At 33.4% G+C, this 19,761-nt stretch overlaps 3 protein-coding genes and 1 pseudogene across 9 annotated transcripts; all 4 read left to right on the top strand.

The window, feature by feature from the left end:
* The first annotated feature begins 178 nt into the window (after positions 1–178).
* LOC125589963 (ADP-ribosylation factor 2-B) lies at positions 179–2,197 on the top strand. Of its 4 annotated transcripts, XM_048762692.1 has the most exons (8): positions 292–378; positions 568–702; positions 852–1,008; positions 1,127–1,197; positions 1,348–1,467; positions 1,568–1,686; positions 1,776–1,857; positions 1,953–2,197. In XM_048762692.1, exons 3-8 carry the CDS (start codon positions 861–863, stop codon positions 1,956–1,958), a joined length of 546 nt encoding a protein of 181 aa, XP_048618649.1. In that variant the 5' UTR covers positions 292–378; positions 568–702; positions 852–860; the 3' UTR covers positions 1,959–2,197. The 4 variants fall into 4 exon arrangements, with proteins under 4 accessions (XP_048618648.1, XP_048618650.1, XP_048618649.1 ...); XM_048762691.1 differs by lacking the exon at positions 568–702 and having other exon boundaries at positions 179–378; XM_048762693.1 differs by lacking the exon at positions 568–702 and having other exon boundaries at positions 202–378; positions 857–1,008.
* Positions 2,198–8,778: 6,581 nt separating this feature from the next.
* On the top strand, positions 8,779–11,720 carry LOC106358118 (annotated as a pseudogene).
* A 722-nt stretch (positions 11,721–12,442) lies between these two features.
* LOC106358117 lies at positions 12,443–13,574 on the top strand. 2 transcript variants are annotated; one of them, XM_013797868.3, is made up of 2 exons: positions 12,443–13,304; positions 13,429–13,574. In XM_013797868.3, the coding sequence occupies exon 1, from the start codon at positions 12,751–12,753 to the stop codon at positions 13,300–13,302; it is 552 nt and encodes a 183-aa protein (XP_013653322.2). In that variant the 5' UTR covers positions 12,443–12,750; the 3' UTR covers positions 13,303–13,304; positions 13,429–13,574. The 2 variants fall into 2 exon arrangements, with proteins under 2 accessions (XP_013653322.2, XP_013653321.2); XM_013797867.3 differs by having other exon boundaries at positions 13,423–13,574.
* A 1,644-nt stretch (positions 13,575–15,218) lies between these two features.
* On the top strand, positions 15,219–17,246 carry LOC106358116 (probable inactive poly [ADP-ribose] polymerase SRO2). Of its 3 annotated transcripts, XR_007326136.1 has the most exons (6): positions 15,220–15,966; positions 16,036–16,274; positions 16,355–16,488; positions 16,574–16,696; positions 16,830–16,915; positions 17,002–17,246. XR_007326136.1 is itself a non-coding variant. In XM_013797861.3 (5 exons), exons 1-5 carry the CDS (start codon positions 15,533–15,535, stop codon positions 17,026–17,028), a joined length of 936 nt encoding a protein of 311 aa, XP_013653315.2. In that variant the 5' UTR covers positions 15,219–15,532; the 3' UTR covers positions 17,029–17,246. The 3 variants fall into 3 exon arrangements, 2 of the variants coding, with proteins under 2 accessions (XP_013653315.2, XP_013653316.2); XM_013797861.3 differs by lacking the exon at positions 16,830–16,915 and having other exon boundaries at positions 15,219–15,966; positions 16,574–16,675; XM_013797862.3 differs by lacking the exon at positions 16,830–16,915 and having other exon boundaries at positions 15,224–15,966.
* The last annotated feature ends 2,515 nt before the right edge of the window (positions 17,247–19,761 follow it).

The raw sequence follows: 19,761 nt of genomic DNA, 5'->3' as shown, positions 1-19,761 counted from the left end.
CCGTACCATTTTTTTTAGAAAAATATTTATAGAATAAATTTGACTAAATCTTGAATTATAACCAAACAGAAAGCATATTCTTCAACTAGATTTTTTTTTAAAAAATTGGTCACTACGTGTCAAATTCCGATTGGTCAGATGCCATCGAGGGCCAATCACTCATCACCGCATGTAGTCCACCTCTTCCACGAATATAAACATTCTGCAAACCACTTGATGTGGTATTTGTGAATTGACGTTTTTATCCTTTGCCTCTATAAAGCAGCATCTTCTCCGTTATAACATCACGGCGTCGCGCATTTAGCGTTGTTTTGAAGCCCTCTCTCCTTCGCTTTCAACCTCCGTTCGTCGTCTCGCTCGTTGTTACGCGATCTCTAGGTACGGTTGATCTAGATCTATGCTAAAGCATTCTCAATTCGAAACAAATTCGCAGATCACGTTCTCATTTTCTAGTTTGTTGGTTCAGGAATCGGATCTCTTGCTTTGATTTAGGTTTTATGCTGCTGATCATTGAGTAATGCTATTAAATTTCGATGTTTTTTTTTTTTTTTTTGCGGTGAATTCAAGATTCGATCTGCCACTGCAGCAGCGTCTAAGTCTGGATCTATGAAAATTTATCATATAGATTCTGATATACTCGACGATCTCGACCGTTAGATTTCGTGACGTTTCTGCATCTGTTTGGATCGGCCTTCTCTGATTGTACTTATGTTTATTTTTGGGTTTATGCATTGCTTTGTGATATCTTTTGTTTAGAGCGATAACAAGTGCTTTCTTGTAATTGCCTTGTGCATATTGCTTTGTGATGCGCTACTCTGATTGATTTATGTGTGTCTTGTGGTTTGGTGTAGTGAAGAAGGATGGGTTTGTCTTTCGCCAAGTTGTTTAGCAGGCTTTTTGCCAAGAAGGAGATGAGGATTCTCATGGTTGGTCTTGATGCTGCTGGTAAGACCACCATTTTGTACAAGCTCAAGCTCGGTGAGATTGTCACCACCATTCCCACTATTGGTAAGTTTCATCATTCTGTTTTCAGAAGAGTAGCTTAGTTATAGGTCTATGTATCTTCAGTCAACTGTTTTTATGCTTCCACCGGCCTCGATGATTAGATTACAAAATTTGTGGGCAGGGTTCAATGTGGAAACTGTGGAGTACAAGAACATCAGTTTCACAGTGTGGGATGTCGGCGGTCAAGACAAGGTATAATTTTTATCTTACTTTAAAAGCAATTAAGAAGTTTTTGCATCACAATATGGGGATCTTTTCTCCTCATCTGTGCTGCTATAATTGTTGATGAGCTTTTTGTACTCCATAAACTGACATTGGGTAAAAACCTGCACTTGTTGTCAGATCCGTCCCTTGTGGAGGCACTACTTCCAGAACACTCAAGGTCTCATCTTTGTGGTCGACAGCAATGACAGAGACCGTGTTGTTGAGGCCAGAGATGAACTGCACAGGATGCTTAATGAGGTCTGTTTCCAGTATTATTTGCCTTTTTTTTTTCTCTCTTGATTTGTGGTGAGACCAGACAAAGTAGAAACTTACTGAAACAGTTTTTGTGTGTATACAGGATGAGCTGCGTGATGCTGTTCTGCTCGTGTTTGCTAACAAACAGGATCTTCCAAATGCCATGAACGCAGCTGAAATCACTGATAAGCTTGGTCTTCACTCTCTCCGTCAGCGTCACTGGTATAATAAAAAACATCTACTTCTTCCTTCATTCTCCATGTTGATAATGTTTTGTATGATCGATATATGTTTGTGGACTCTCTGTTCAGGTACATCCAGAGCACATGTGCCACTTCAGGCGAGGGGCTTTACGAAGGTCTTGACTGGTTGTCCAACAACATTGCCGGCAAGGTAGAAAACGTCCCATACCGCAACTGATTTTATACCACTATCTCTGTACAAATTGTAATTCTTTCTTCTTTGTTCTTGTTGCTTGTTTCTTACAGGCGTAGAGGAAAGGTTCGTGGTTGAGTTGATTTTGCTGAGCAAATCTGGATGCAGGGGCAAACATTATCTGAACTTTTTTCCTTTCCGGTTTTCTTATTATTCTGTGTTTTTTTTTGGGTATGTGGATTTGATTTTGTGATCGTTGTTCTTATTTGTGTAAGGAGAGGTCTCTTGTACGTAGAACATAGAAATTACCTTTTACTATAGCTTGTAATACTGAAAGTTATCTAGTGCTTTCGTTGTCTTTGTTCTCTCGTTAGTTCACTTTGAGTCATAAGTTGCAACTGCGGCTACGTTGTCAATAGACATCAGGGGACCGTACATAGGTTACTGAAACCATCTACACTTAATTGAATTCAGATAAAGCTGGATCTGGTCATATCATGTGAATAATGTATGTCATCTCCGTCAACAAAGCAAAAATAATGCATAAATATGGCTTTTCTTTTATTTGCATACAGGTGAATTCCTGGGTTTATGATTTGTAACGAATTTATCATGGAAAACTTCATTTTTTTAATAAAATTGTGATTGCAAAAGATTGTAGGAATCATGGATATGTTGCCGACAAAAAAATATATCTGAATCATGGATATGTTAAAATTCAATGTTTAAATTAAGGTCAATGTGGTGATAAAAAAAAAGGTCAATGTTTTACTTTCTTATAATAGTCATTGACTTTACTGTATTTAACATCTATCATTCTGACTAGAGGATATTGCCATTGAGGATTATTAACTAGTCGATAAGAACCTGGATAGTTAAGGGTAACAAAAAGAATACTACACATAATGACATAAACAACATGCATGATACATTGCATTACTGGACTCAAGGGTGAGTTCCTTATGCGTTTCAATTTCCTAGTAATTTGAGTTGCTTTCCAAAATTTACAAAACAGTTTGAATTTGAGCTCTTCGTTTATAAATGGTAGCCTTTTTGTCGTTTAATATATCAGGTTTTCATTTAATACTCAAATTATCCATCAATATAGTACCGCAAACATGAATGTCTCTTTACTTTATACAATGCTATTAGCACTAGCATTGTCTTGTGTTTGCTTGTTTTTTCTTGGTCATGCTCATCCTCAAGAACTTTCAGGACAAGCCAAAGTTTCTGCACTTTTTGCTTTTGGAGATTCCATACTCGATACAGGCAATAACAACCATCTCAGGACTCAGATCAAGTGCAATGTTCCGTATGGTAGAAATTTTGTAGGCGGAAAAGCTACTGGAAGATTTGGAAATGGAAGAGTTTTCGCAGATATAATTGGTATATATGATAAACGTCAACATACGTTCTTCAATAATAATCATGATCTTACTACTAATCATAGTTTTTGCAAATATTATCTATTTATCTGACAGTAGTCCTTCTGTGCAGTGCAGCCGAAGGTTTGATATTAAAACCTCTCTTACCAGCTTACCATGATCCCAACCTTTCCAACAGTGATCTTCCGACCAGTGTTTGTTTCGCATCTGGTGGATCCGGACTCGATGAACGCAATGCCAAACCAACAGTAAATATAACATTTTGTTTAGAGTTTTTGGAAGTAAATATGAGATTTTGGGGATGATTGGTTGAACTGTATCAAATGACTTTAGCTTTAATTTTTATCTATAGTCTTAAAAACCACCAATCATGCTTTATATTAGCTTTTAAAGTTACAACCAAAAAATTTTAAAGCTAAATCTCTTAAAAGAAAATCAAAAAATTCTACAAACTAAATTATAAAGTAAATTTTATACAGTTACAGTTCAACCAATCAATTTTGTTTAGAGTTTACTGTATAATCAATTTTAATTATCATTCATTTTAATGTAACTACTAGGATAAGACCCGCGCCTTGCGCGGAATTAAGTTATTATTTTTATTATATTTTGGAGAATGAAACAATAGTTTGGCTTCATTTGGATTAGGGGTGTTCAATCCAGATATCGGGTTGGTTTCGATTCGGTTCGGTTTTTTTCGGTATTTTGGTTAGTAAAATATAACTACTATTCTAAATTCATATTTACTTTGACTTTAGTCTTTCACATACTTTTGAAAGATTTCAACTGGACAACTAAATTGATCAGCCAATCTTGTTGCTTTAAATCATTAGTATATATATATATATATATAAATATATATATTATTTAGTTTGAATATTTATTAAATAAAAATTCATATGCGTTATATTTTATGATCATTTGTAACTTATTATAATAAAAAAAATAATCTATTGATCACAAAATTTTCAGAGTGAGAATCTTCAAATTTCTAATAATATATAGATGTTTTGAAAAATTCAAAATATAACATATAAGAAAAAATATAAATGTTTTTAATATATATTTAATATGATTTTTTTAATATCTTTTAATAATATAAAATTAAAAAAAGAACTAAGATACCAAAATTGTTATCAAATATTTATTATTAATAATAATTAATTTTCATATACACGTTAATCATATTAGGTAATTTCGTAGCTTCTAATTAAGGAAAGTGCAAAAACAATATTTGGTAGATTATTTATCAATTCGAATATTCGATAGTTAGTTTAATAAAAAATATAATGTAAGTTAAGACGGACCAACCTATTTTTTTAAGAATAGTATATTTTATATAGTCATTTATTAAATGAGAATTTATAATCATACACTTCTATGATCATTCATATCGTTTTATAACTGAATATTTAAATCATCGATAACAAAATTTTCAATGTGAAATCTTTAATAAGTTTATAATTTATAAATGTTTTTGAAAATTCATTGAAAGTTTTAATATTAAAATATTTATGTAATCTTATGGTATATAGTCTAATATTTTATTATTAAATGATATTTTTTACTCATATGGTTTTAAAATCATGTGTATCTACTTATAATATTAAATAAAAGTTCATATTAATACAATTTTATGATCATTTGTAACTTATTATGACAAAAAAAATAATCTATTGATCACAAAATTTTAAGAGTGGTGATCTTCAAATTTCTAATAATTTATAGACGTTTTGAAAAATTTAAAATATAACATATAAAAAAATATAAATGTTTTTTATTATATATTTAATGTGATTTTTAATATCTTTTAATAATATAAAATTTTAAAAAGAACTAAGATACAAAAATTGTTATCAAATATTTATTATTCATAATAATTAATTTTCACATATATGTTAATCATATTAGGTAATTTCGTAGCTTTTATTTAAGGAAAGTGCAAAACATTTTTTGGTACGTTATTTATCAATTCGATAGTTAGTTTAATAAAAAGTGTAATATAAGTTAAGATGGACCAACCTATTTTTCTAAGAATAGTATATTTTATATAGTTATTTATTAAATAAGAATTTATAATCATACGGTTCTATGATCATTCATATCATTTTATAACAACATATTTAAATCATCGATAACAAAATTTTCAATCTGAAATCTTTAATAAGTTTATAATTTATAAATGTTCTTGAAAATTCATTGAAACTTTTAATATTAAAATATTTATGTAATCCTATGGTATATAGTGTTTAATCTAGATATATATTTATATTTTATTATTAAATGATATTTTTTACTCATATGGTTTTAAAATCATGTGTATCTTCTTATAATAAAAATGTTAAACAATTGATCATTAGTTTTTAACATAATAATTTTAATAGTTTTAGTCATTTATTGTTGTTTTTAAAAATTCAAAATATAACATATACGAAAAAATCTAAATTTTACTTTTATAGCTAATTTGATTGTTTAATTTATTTTAATAATATAAAATTAAACAAATAATGATGGAGGAGATATAAATTGTTATCAAATCTTTATTATTAAAATCATTAATTGTCATATATATATTAGTCATTTATGGTAATTCCGTAGGTTTGATTTAAGGAAAGAAAATAACATATCATATCATTATATCATATAGTTTGACCAACTTATGTATCTAACAACATATAAAAATCAAATGTGGACCTACTTATTTTTCAATTGAATGTAATTGACTACCTAATTGAGTGCCACCTATGCATTGGGGCCTATTTTAATTAATACAAAATTGAGGTTACATCTTTTCAAATGTTCCTCAATTAATATATAGGGGATGTATTATGAAATATAGGGGGTTATGTGGGTGCCAGATCACATCCTGGTGCCAAGTTTGCCTACGTAGACATGTATATTTCTCTTCTTGGTCTCATCAACAACCCTCAGGCTTCAGGAAACGTGTTACTCAATGATTAAACAAATATATTTGGATCATTTTTGTTATCTTTTCAAGAATAATTAATATGTTCTTTATTTTTTTGGTCTAGAGGATAATATGTTCTTGTATTTAATTTGTGAATTCTTAGGGTTTACTGATGTGGCTGATGGATGTTATATACCGAAGACATCGCCTATTCCGTGATGCATCTCGTTACATGTTTTGGGACTTTGCTCACCCTTGCGGATAGGAATGTCAAACAGGTTGATTCGTCCCGTCCCATCCCGTAGCGGGCTCGTCTTCGAGCGGGTCACGGCGGGTCAGGCCTGCGCGGGCTGTGGTCCTCAAAATGGCTGACCAAACCCGTACCGCAAAACATGTAGGCCTTTGCGGATCGGCCCACAGGACATAAAATTACAAACGTACATATGGCTCCTAAACGCTTCAAGATATGATTCAAGACGCTTTATCAGTTTCATGACGTATCAGTAAGTGCGTTTAGTCGAGGATTGAACTGGATAAGACAATACACTTGTTAGTTGAAGATTTTAGTTGGATCAAAACACTAGTTTATTTACTTTTGTTAAACTCCAAACATTTTAAAAATAAACAATACTTTAGTTGCTGAATCCAAATATTATAACTCATAAGTTCATAACAAATGCTTTAGTTTTCTAAATCCAATATTAAATAAAACCAACACCAAATCAAAGATGCTAATCCCAAAAATAAATAAAAAGAAAACACCAATCACACTTCTTGTTCTTCATCTTTATTACCAATAAGCGACAAAAAGATGAAAATTTCCCTTCTTCACCATCAACTTCATCTTTTGCAAATAAGAATAATAGTAGTCAGTTAAAGATATATTGAAACCTAAAACTCCAAAATGTATGATAATGTAAACAAATGCATATAGACAAAACTAGGAAGAACCCATGGCGGGAACTAGATCTTCTTTTTCGGTGGAAAGTGAGTTTTCAAACTTCTTATGATGACTCGAAGAAGATCCACCGGTGCAGATCGAAGGCACTTGGGAGACCAGAAGCATCATCGACCCTGAAACCACCATCACCGAGCTACATAACGTCGAGTCGCCTTCTCTCTCTCTCTCTCAATGTTTTAGGCGAAAACAAAAATGGGGACTTAGGGTTGGGGTCTTCAAAATCCCGCAGGTTAAGCTCATCCCGCTTTCGACCCGTCCCGCGAGGCCCGCAATTTTGCGGGCTTACCAAATGGAGGCCCTATCCTGCCCCGCAGCGAGCCTTTACGAGCCAGGCCCACGGTCCAGGTCATTGATTGTCATCCCTACTTGCTGGAGTCATACCAAACGATTGCACCAAAGATAATAGAAGAACTCATGCATGGAGAAACTCGCTTGATTTTTTTCTTCATATATCGTGTAACATCGAAGTTATCTACTCCTTTAGTTGTCTTTTCTGTTGTCACATTTTATCAATGTTATAAAAATTGGTCTAGACATGCGTTCATGTAATCCACAAGTGATTATAAGCAAATTAAGTTTTTTTTTATATGAAGTTTTTTCCAAAAAAATGATTTAAACGGAGTGTAGACGTCCCTCTAATTGTTATTTATCTATATAAAAGGTCTAATTAGGGCATATCGATTTCTTAAACTGCATTTTACTTCTTTCATTTCAATTCTAAGTTTTTTTTTGTTTTGGTGACCGTGGTGTTCCCAGGCGGTAAGCCCAGACTAATCCCCACGAGGCCTTCCATCCGGACACGCACGGTTATAGGCGGGAAGGTGGCCAAAGCGACTCGAACCCAGGGCGGGCACTCCAGCCGGAGTTCCAATACCACTAGACCAAGAGCTCTTGGTTCAATTCTAAGTTTTGGCTCCTTAAAAGCACGTCCAACAAAAAAATGTATCTATATTTCTATCAAAAATTAAATCATAAAAAAGGAAGATGAAAGAGAAGAAGAAGTATCTCATTTGAGAACTTATAAGATACACATGAGATACTTCTTCTATTATATGCCACTTTCATGTCTATCTATTTTTCATTTCAGTATAAAATTTTAAACAGAAAATTAAATAAAACTAAAATATAGTACTTGTTTGTTTAGATACCCACTTTGAGAAATTTAATGAATGGACATGCTCTAAGGTCGTACCGTACATATGCCAGCGACACCACCTTCACTTGCTTGAATAAATGAAAACAAAACTGTATTTTGTATAAAAGAATCAAACCCCGGCAAGGAAATCTGAACATATTGGTCATATGATTCGTATCATGTGATGTGAATAATGTATGTTATCATGGTCATAAAAAATAGTGTCCTTGGTTTATGATATGGATGTTAAAAAAATTATTATTGAAATTTCCATTTTTATCAATAAAATTAAATTAAGATTGCAAAAATACAGTAAAAAAAAGTCTATAAATAAATAAAGTTGGAACTACTCTATATTATTAAAATATATTTTCTTAAAAATCATAATTTTAAATATTTTATTGAAAATAAAATTATATGTTTTCTTAATTTTATATGTTGATTAAACTTAATTTATAGGTTTGAGTTTCGTTTCATTTGTGTTAAATCACTTTAGATTTTTGGTTTATTACAGATATATCATATAATGTAAATATTTTTATTCAACTCTTACGAAAACACCAAGTTGTTTTTAAATAATAACAAAAATAAAAGGTGAATTTTATTTTGAAAATTAATAATATAATGTTAAACTTACTATGTATAAAATTCATATAATATAATTATTAATTTGTGACACTGTTAAGAACATCTATTTTATAGATTTTTTAAAAAAAATTATTAAAAACATTATTTTATCATTTTATTAATTTTTTTATCATTTGGACTTTACAAATACGGTAGCTGAAAAATTTGTTAATAAATATTTTGTAGTGTATATGAATCATGGATATGTTGCCATCCCTCTGTTTCATTATAAGTGTCGTTTTAGGTTTCGACACACATATTAAGGAAACAATTAATTTTGTACATTTCCTACAAAAAAACACTATTACTTATACACCTAACCATATTTCAACCAATCGAAAAATAAATTTTGCATAAAATTAATAAATTTTGCACTTAAAATCGAAAATGACACTTATTTTGTAACAAAAAAAATTCTCTAAAACGACACTTAATATGAAACGGAGGGAGTATCATTTAACCATTTTGAGGATTACTGTTCAAATTCAATTTTAAAACTGAAGTCAATGATTTACTTTCTTATACTAGCCATCAACATTCATGAATCAATAATCCCTGATTTTGACTAGAGGATATTTCCAACGACGATAACTTGTAAAAGATCCTGGATAGTTAATGGTAGGCCTGGGGATATATACCGAGAACCAAAAAACGAATCAGAATCAAACCAAAATTGAACCAATGTCCATAAATATTAGAGCAGTTCCTATATCTCTAAAACCAAACTGAAAATTGTATGGGTATCTAAATATTTGAAATGCAGTTTATGTAATAAAAATATTAATTATATTTTGTTTTGAAATTATCAAATATTCTGAAAATACTATTTATAAATCAAATTATTTAAATATTTTATGTCAAAATATTTAATATTATCTGAAATATCCTAAAGAACAGAATGATTTACATATTTTTATAAAAAATATTTAAATTTATCTGAATTATAAAAATATTTAAATTTACTGAATTATCCGATTCGAAAAAATTGGAACCTAACCAAAACCAAATTGGACCGAACTGGAAGCCCACGGGTAGTCAATAGTAAAAAAAAACTTTAAATCAACATTCATATCCATTGCTTGACTAAAGTGTAACTTTCCTTATGTGTATTCAAAATTATAGTAAATACTAGATATTCTAACAAAAGTTCATTGGGTCAATTTGAGTTGATTTCCAAAATTTACTGTCAAAATCAGTTGAATTGGACGTGAAGTTTCTTTGAACTCTTCGTATATAAATACTAGCCTTCTTTTGACGTTGAATATACATATAAAATTGATACCAAAAATATAATTTTCTCTTTAATTTTTACAATGCTATTAACACTAGCATTGGCTTGTGTTTGCTTTTTTTTTGTTGGTCATGCTCATCCTCAAGGAATTTCAGGAAATGCAAATGTTTCTGCACTCTTCGCTTTTGGAGATTCCATACTCGATACCGGCAATAACAACAACCTCACCACTCTTTCCAAGTGCAATTACTTCCCGTATGGTAGAAATTTTGTAGGCGGAAAAGCTACAGGAAGATTTGGAAATGGAAGAGTTTTCTCCGATCTAATTGGTATATATATATGTTAACGTTAACATCTATTTAAAATAATAGTTAGATAAAACTACTTTCAATAATAGTCATGATCTTACTACTAATCAAATTTCTATTTTACCATATGTTATTTGATCGTAGTCTATTTGTACAGCCGAAGGTTTGAGTTTAAAACCACTCTTACCAGCTTACCATGATCCCAAACCTTTCGAACAATGATCTCCCGACCGGTGTTTGCTTCGCATCCGGTGGATCCGGACTCGATGAACGCACTGCCAAGCCACAAGTAAATATGACATTTTGAATAGAGTTTTTAACTGTGTTATGAATTTTAATTATCACTCATTTAGTGTACGTATGCCTTGTGGAATGAGTGTATATAGGGAGTTATATGGGTGCCAGATCAGGTGAAAGATTTCAAAGAGTATGTCACTAAACTAAACGGCGTTTTAGGAAACCAAGAAAAAACAAACGCAATTATATCAAACGCCGTTTATTTAACCTCAGCTGGAAACAATGATCTTGTCTTCACCTTTTGGAAATAACAGGCTTCAGGTGAATAATGTATGTTATCATGGTCATAAAATAATACTTTGATCATTGTAGATATATTTTCACCTTTTGGACTGGGAGGTCACAATCCACTACTTCAGCTTACACTGATCTCATGGTCACTTGGACTGAAAATCTCTTAAAGGTACATAGCTATTATTTTCAGAATATAACATACTAGTTACTTTATTAATATTTGTCTTTTGTTATTTCAAGAGTCTATATGATATGGGTGCAAGAAAGTTTGCGGTTCTTGGAACGGTACCCCTAGGTTGCTTGCCAGGAATAAGAAAAATTGATGGAGATATATCGAAATTATGTTCAGTCCCTGAAAATCAGTGGGCTGATACATTCAACAAAAATTTATCTGTGATATTTAACACTCTCGAGACAAAACTTCCTGGTGCCAAGTTTTCCTACGTAGACATGTATAATTCTCTTCTTGATCTCGTCAACAATCCTCAGGCTTCAGGTAAATATGTTATTACTCAATTATTAAACAAATACATACTTTGATCATTGTAGATATATTTTCAAGAATAAAATATTCTTTGTTTTTTTTGGTCTAGAGACTAAAATGTTATTCTATATAATTTGGAATTATTAGGGTTTACTGAAGTGGCTGATGCGTGTTATATGCCGACGACATCGCCTATTCCGTGCCCGGATGCATCTCGTTACGTATTTTGGGATCGTGCCCACCCTAGCGAGAAGGCATATCAAACGATTGCACCAAAGATAATAGAAGAATTCAAGGATAAACTAGCATGATGTATACATATAGCTCTTACTTTGTAATATTTACATAAAAATAAATTGTCATAATAAAATTCAGTGTTTATTTCACTTAACAGAGACGAGTCATTATTCCATTCTCGTCTCACTAATCGAAATTGATTACGTATTAGTCCGTATTAGCATGGCGTCTTGATTTTGATTTCAGAAATGAGGTTGTTTTTATCTCTGTTAACGGGAAAGGAATAAATATGTAATCAAAGGGTATATTATTCGTATTTCTTTTATAAGGTTTATTTGAATTATAAGTTTTAATGTAAAGTAATTATTTTTCTGTTATTCAGTTGATATTATTCACGTATTAACAATATCAGCATATGAATTGCGTAAAATACTAAATACACTTGTTAAATATAAAGCGAGTATGTATACTAATTACTTCTTCATAGTATTCTTTTTTGTAAAATAACTTCTTTATAGTTTTGTAATTTTACCACACATACATATGCACATATAAGAACTTGAAACTATTGCATGTAAAATATAGAGTCGTCAATGATTGGTTAAGCCCACTCCATAAATCTTTTGATTTTTTCGGAAAAGATGAAAATTTGTACAAAATCCCACTTTATCTTCTCACAAAGAAAACATAATTGTTCCAAAGTGCAACTCTCTCCTTTCACTTACACATCACAAAGAATCACTTTAGTTGTCTCTCTTTATTAAAAGAAAAGAAAGAAAAACAACAAAGAATGTTCTCTCAATTTAAAACTTTGGTTTCAGACCCATTAGTCTTATTCCTTTCATTACTCGTCACTTTTGTGTGATACATATTAATTAGTGGCTTTCTTTGAAACCACAAAATGATTTTATTAATCTAATCTCACATGGAATGAAGCATATTTACATTTCTTGTTCCACAAGTACCTTCTCAATAACCCTCCTTGATCTCTACTCAAAGAACCCCAAAGTAAACTTCCCCAACATCTGACAACTTCAACATCTTCTTATACCATTTCTTGATTTTATCTCTAAGAACCAAACATAAACCAAAACCTACGAGAAAATGGGAGACCAAGGAGTACAACAAATGCAGCAGCAGCCTGTTGTTGTGTATCCAAACGCATACACTAAGCAGTATCCATATCCATCTGCATCATCTTCTTCTTCCTCCTCTGGCTCACGCGGTTCCTTTGGGACGGTCTTCATAGTTCTTGCTGTGATCCTTGTCTTGTCGGTTCTGGCTTGTGTCTTCGGGAGGCTATGCAACCGTGAAAGCCGCGCTGCCAAGCAGCCAAAGCATGAGAAAGGGTCGTCTAAGAAGAGCCGTGAGATTCGGCCTGTGGATCGTGAGCCGAGGGAGAGAGGTGATTTGGAGTTTGGGTTGGATATGAAACGGTCTGACCATGTTGAGAAACCCTCTGGAAGAGATTACGGAGAGGATATAGAATCGGGACTTGGTGACAAGAGAGAAGAAAGAGGCGGAGGAGGACCACCTCTTCCTCCGGTTATCAAACATGGAGTGAGATTTAAGCTACCGGAGGAAAACGGAGACCAACATGCTGGAGGCGAAATAAGACGTGGAGGTCCTGACATTGAGTTCCGACCAAGACACTAATGGTATTGATTTGACAAGAACAAACAACTTTATTTATGCTTATTTTGTCTTAACTGCTTCCTTTCTTTTGTGTGTGTCTTTTTTTTTTCTTGCTTGATTTTATGGGTATGGAACTTGGAGCTGAAGCTATCAAAGTTCGTAATCTCATGGTGTGATATATACAATAGATACTGTATATATCTAAGGTACTGAATAAATTCAGCATACATATGTAAAAATTTTATGTAAATTCCAAAAGATTCGAAAATTTTATGGAATAACTGTTGATATTAGTAAGGCTGGGCATAAAAACTCAGTACTAGGTTTGTATCTGTTACTTGCTATCGTCAAATCGGATAACAAGTATCTAACTCTTATTACTTACAAGGATAAGTCAAGTATCAAACTTCGTTATTGCTGTACTTGACTCGTTTACTTACTATTCTTTTTTTTTCATATAATAATTATACTTAATATTCATTAAATAAGTGTTGTTATCAATTATATCTTTATAAACAAAAATCAATATAAATATTGAAATTTATGAAACTGTAAACAAAGCTCAATAAATATCTGTGGTTTAAAAAAAATTATTAAAATACCCAAGCCTAATAATTCTAGTTCCAATCCAAAATCTTTTCTATTTTGAGTTTCAAATATTGCGAATGCAAGTATAAATTCAATAATGAAGTATTTTATATTCAAGTACTGAATTTGAGTAAGTAGTGGAACAAGCCAGGTAACTTACAAGTATTCCAAATTTCGGTATAACAAGTATTCATTTTAATATAAAAAGACAAGTATTCATTTTAAATGAGTCAAGTACACGTAACAAATTTAACTACTAGAACAAGTTAAACGTGAGTCAAGTATCAGAAATTAGCCGGTCGGTACTTGTCCTGTGCCTACCCCTTATTAATTGTTAGACCACGTAGTTCTAACTTTCCGAGGGGTTTTAGCCAGTAAAGAACAAAAACTAAAGGCGCCTACCAAGAATGGCTTTACAAAGCTCGAGAAGGGGAGCAGCGGTATGTATTACTTTCACTCAATTATATTATCAGAACTGTCGGTTATTGAAAAGTCGAGTCTCAGATTTATTCCCTGAGAAATTGGAGGAGCTTTTTGACAGTAGTATCCACTGTACATCTCTGACTGCGTTATCAGCCCTAATTCTTTAGCGGGCCTTTTCATATGGAAATATAAATGAGCTTTCGTTAGGGGACAAATTACCAAAGCCCAACCCATATAACTCATGTTTGGCACACTTCGCCTGCAATGAAGCGTGTTCGCTTTCTTTTTTTGTTTTTTGAAAAAGCTAAGTTATGTAGATTTAAGCAAAACTATTATTATTGTATATCACAGAACAAGAAAGCGAACACGCTTTTTTAATCGTCTTTCAGTGACATATTTTCAACAAATACAAACATTTTCCAGCGTCGGTTATTCAAATATTAATCTATAATAATTAAATTTTTTCGCTAAAATATTTCGTTGAACCGACGATTAACTAAATTCATTATTTTCAACGTTGTTATTAGCATGAGTCATTAACTTGTCCATATTGTTCATCTTATAACGCCAACCTTCGTTACTTTTTAATGAATTAATATTAACTTGTTCTTTTCACACAATCCTAATTTGAAAAACAGTTTTTAGTACAATTTTAATAATAGAGCTACATATTCTAATTATAGATATATTTTTCTATCAAATAAGTAAAACCAAAACTTTAGACAACTGAGCAAGGCATGCTTTGAAAGGAAAAACCTAACCACTTTTAGCCGAATTTATTACCTCTACATGTGGCTACTATAATGCTTCCATAAGAAACAACCATCAATATTGCTTCTGTAGAATATTCTTGAAAACCTTACCATGAAAACAGATTCATTGAACCCAAACAAAAATGTAAATAAGTAATTAGAACCTAACTTTTTACCCGCAAAATATGAGAGAACAAGACGATACCATAAACAAACAATAGTCGCGTGAGAATAACAGTTACAGCGCCATTATTCCCTCGTGGCACGGAACGTAATTTTCTTATAGGGGTAAAAATGTCATTCCAAATGTGATCGAGGGAGATGTCTTGTTGCGCAAGCTAAATGGAACTAACGGCACCGCTTGTAACCAACCGTTTATAACGTTGGAGAGAGAGAGAGAGAGAGAGGACGACTCTGCTTTCTTCCACATTTCCCCAAGAAAACTTTTCTCTCTCTCTCATTTTCTCGCACTTTCTTTCCACTTGGTGATGGCGGCGCAGGTAGAGATCGAACTTGACAACGGGGAAATTCTCGATCCACTCTCCGACGACGCCTCCTCCTCGTCCTCCACCGACTCAACGATTCTTCTCCGCGAAGGAGACCAAGAGCACGACGTCATCACGAAATGTTTCCTCTTCGGCTTCGGCGCCACTCTCGCTAACGCCACCACGATCGTCACTATACGTAAGAAATCTCCCAACGCGATCACCACGAGAGCCAAGTCTCTGGCCTTTCGCATCTTCACGGAAGCCATGGCGAGGAAGAACGGCGGAGATCCCAACGTGAAATACGGTTGGTACGCTGGCTCCAGAGAAGATCTCGAACGCATCATCACGTACGGATTCAGCAGCCGCGAGATCGACGATGATTCGTCTAACGGAATCGGAATCCATCTCGTTCCTTCTAAGTTCTCCCTCTTCGCGTAAGTCCGATCTTCTCCTCCCTTTAATGTACGATTGGTGATGGTACTAACAGATAATTTTTTTTACAGAGCGGAAGCTACAGAGGAAGACGAAGAAGGCGTAAGGCATCTTCTCTTATGCCGTTTGATTCTTGGGAAGCCTGAGGAGATCATCTCCGGGTCTAAACAGACGTATCCGAGCTCGATTGAATTCGATTCTGGTGTGGATGATGTGCAGAATCCTAGAAAGTATGTCATATGGAGCTCTACCATGAACTCGTACATCTTGCCTACTTATATCGTCACTTTCAAGTCTCCTCGTCTCACAGGTATATAACATTTTTTCTTCGTTCAATAAGGTTATTTTTGGAGATGCTTTTAGTGCTAATTTGAGGATGGTTTTATTCAGTTATAAGTAACGGTGGTTCTCCGGCTAGACCGAGCTCGCCGCGTGTTAGTTTTGATGCTCTGATGTCGTCGCTGTCCAAGTCGATGGATACTTTAAGAATGAACTTGATCATCAGAACTTTCGATGATTTTAGGGTATGTTCTGCTTTGTTAACTTGATTAATACACGGTTTTCAATCGGGTGTGTTTTACTTTTAATCCAATGTGGGGTTTGTTGCAGAAAAGGAAGATTCAGAGAGATCAATTGGTTCGGAAGATGAGAGAAGTGGCTGGAGACAACCTTTTGGCTCAGATTATCAAAAACCACAGAGACAAAAACAAGGTCAGGGTTGTTTAACACAGGGTAAGCAAGTCTTGTTTAGCTTTTTATAAAGCTTTTGATTAATAATCAAAGAAGGAATGCTTCTCATCTAATCAAATTAATGGAAAGTGAAAGTTTTGAAACGTCATCTTCTTATTCTTTCTTATCGACCAAGGATTGTTCAAAAGGGATATCTTTTCATGTGAAACTCCACATCAGCTTATATACCTTTTTGACGTTTGTTGTTTCAACTCACGCGAAGTTCGTGGCCATTCGTTCACTTTCTCATCAAGCTTAGAGAATTATATGTTATTGACCAACCTCTTTTTCTCTTCTATTCCTTGCAGAGAAAGTTTCACACGTGTGATGCGTAGAATGGTGGGATAGAAGTACACACGTCATACACATGCATAGACAAAAGCTCAATCAATTGCGGAAACTATATGAAGAGTTTTAAAGCTTTTTTGTTTTCTCCTTTCTGTTCGCTGTACAAACAGATGATCATCCCTTTATGATATGAACTTTGAGAAATTTGTGAAGACCATTCTTTCACGCAATGAAGTTTTCTAAATTTCCAGAAATTATCAGTGAAGTAACTCTTAATACTTACCGTTATCGTACTCATTTGAAATTTCAAAATCCGCCTAAAATTTTAGAATCAGTATCCCGTCCATCCTCATTTACTTCAATGCAATTGAAAAAAACACATGACATATATATGTCTTCTTCAGATCACTTTGATCTTTGATAGTCTCGGTTTTGTTGGATAGACAACATGATCCAGTGACAGACAAACATACCGAAGCGTTTCGTAGAAAGTCTTCAACAATTCAAAACCAAGACATAACTATAACTATGGAGTAATGGAAACCAGTAGTACTAGGGGTACTAGTATGTATTCTCTTTTTTTCTTTTCTAAATGTCAAATATTATATGAACCCGTGAGTACAGTTTTATGGGGTACGGTGCATATCGGGAAAATTTAGCAGTCCGGAGGATTATTTGCGTCGGTCGTTGATGTTTTTTTGTTATGATGAGTCGACGATAGATGTTGATTTAGTAAGGAAGAACTGAAGAGGCATAATTGGTCACCCTATTAACAAAAATAAAAGAAATATTAATGGGGGTACTTCTGCAGTTTTTTAAACTATGGTTCATGTCGTGCACCCAATTTGATGCTCTTATTCTATATTTTATTACACAATTAAATTTTTATTTTCGAAAAAAATAAACCAATAATGAAGTGTCATCTGTACCTAGAATTTCTAGGAATTAATGAGCAAAATCTGTCTCTTAAGTTTTTTTATTTTTCTTAATTATTTAATTTTGATAAACTTTATTTTATGTTTGCGATAGAGGCAGAGCCGCACTGAGCCAGTGGAAGCGGACCAAGCCGCTGCTTCCGGCCGAGAAATAATAAGTATATTTTTGGACGCATACATTTGTTTAGTTTCTTTGGCTAAGTTGGTTATGTCATTTCAGTTGGCTGTCTAAGGTGATGTGTTCGAGGGCTTTCCCTCCCTCTATTATATAATTACTTTTATCCTTAGTTAATGCCAATAGGCCCAATAATTTTTTTTTGTTTCTGACTCATAGATTTTTAGGACCTGCTCTGGATAGAGGTGCTCTAAAGTTTATTTTGTTAAATCTGTGAAATATTCTTACTATGAAATGCTCCAAAATATATGTTATCCACAAATTCTTTTGCCGTATGTTTGAGTTCGAGGGTCCTCCCTCTATACATTTTATAATTATTTTTATCCATAGTTAAATAGTTAGTATCAATAGCTCCAATATTTTTTTTTTGCTTTTGGCCCATAAATTTCTTGGACCGGCTCTGGACAGAGGTGCTCTAAAGTTTATTTTGATGAATCTATGAAATATTCTTACTATGAATCGATGCTCTAAAATATATGTTATCCAAAAATCATTTTGCCGTATGTTTGAGTTCGAGGGCTCTCCTTTATAATTTATAATTATTTTTTGTTATAAAAGAAATGTCGTGAAAGCTTATTATTACTCATGACCAAAAGTCTATATTTATACAAGTATTAGACCGTCTTATTTAGACCAAGAGAAAAAGAAATCATATTCATTGAATAGAAAATAGTATTTATCCTAAATACATATGGAAAAGGATAAACATCAAGTATAGATAAATGTAAACTTTCATTCGCCTAAGTCATTAACGAATGAGCCGGATGGATAGCTGATGGGCCGGACGGTTTAGGTCTGATATGGGTCGACACATCCGGTTCAGAGCTTGTAACATGCTTAATGTTGCCTCATTAAAACTTTTCCAGGAAAACCCATTGGGACAAAACCATGAATAAGGAAAAAGAGTATAACACATGAACTCCCCCTGACTTGTACCCCCGTATATGTTCTTCAAGTTGGCGCATGGACAATTTGATAGTTTAGCTTCATGGGCGCCAAGTCTTGAACTGGTCCTTTAATTGGCACATCCCAAGCTGATAGATAAATTTCATGGACGTGTGGTTGGTGTAGACATGGTGAAGAAGTCGGCTGACATATCATATGACTGAACTTGTAGTCCTTTGAGCTTCTTGAACGTTGATGTAGGAATAGCTCTTGCCGAATTGTAACTTGAGTTATCTTGTAACTCTCATATCTTCTGGAACTTCATTAAGACATGGTCAAGACGTGCATCTTTGCAGCTGACCACTCTATGTCCTGGTCGGATGGATGGCACTCGACCAGTACTCGGATGGACCTCTAATCTGCGATCAAACTTTACTCGCAAGTCCTCTCATGTCCCACAGATCCTCTAGTCACATGGCTTTGCCATACCATGGACACTTTAATATATATTGAGTCATCGACCCAAACACATACGAATCACTTGGCTTCTCACGGACATGACTTTGTCCATTCGGACATACATCACCCGTATGTGCTAATGGCTTATCCATTATAGCCGATCTTTCTTCATTGGTCGATCCATGTTGAGTTATAGACCTTGTCTATACTCGTCCATACCCCATGAGTGTCTAAGGTCATATCATTAATTATCATTGGTGCAATGAGTTTTATAATCTCATCAAACTATGGATATGCAGTCAAATACACTCAAGGACCTTCATACA

Source organism: Brassica napus, chromosome C7 (genome assembly GCF_020379485.1).
Source record: "Brassica napus cultivar Da-Ae chromosome C7, Da-Ae, whole genome shotgun sequence".
Lineage (NCBI taxonomy): Eukaryota > Viridiplantae > Streptophyta > Magnoliopsida > Brassicales > Brassicaceae > Brassica > Brassica napus.
The sequence above is the reverse complement of the archived record's forward strand: the minus strand, read 5'-3'. Positions and strand labels throughout refer to the sequence as shown.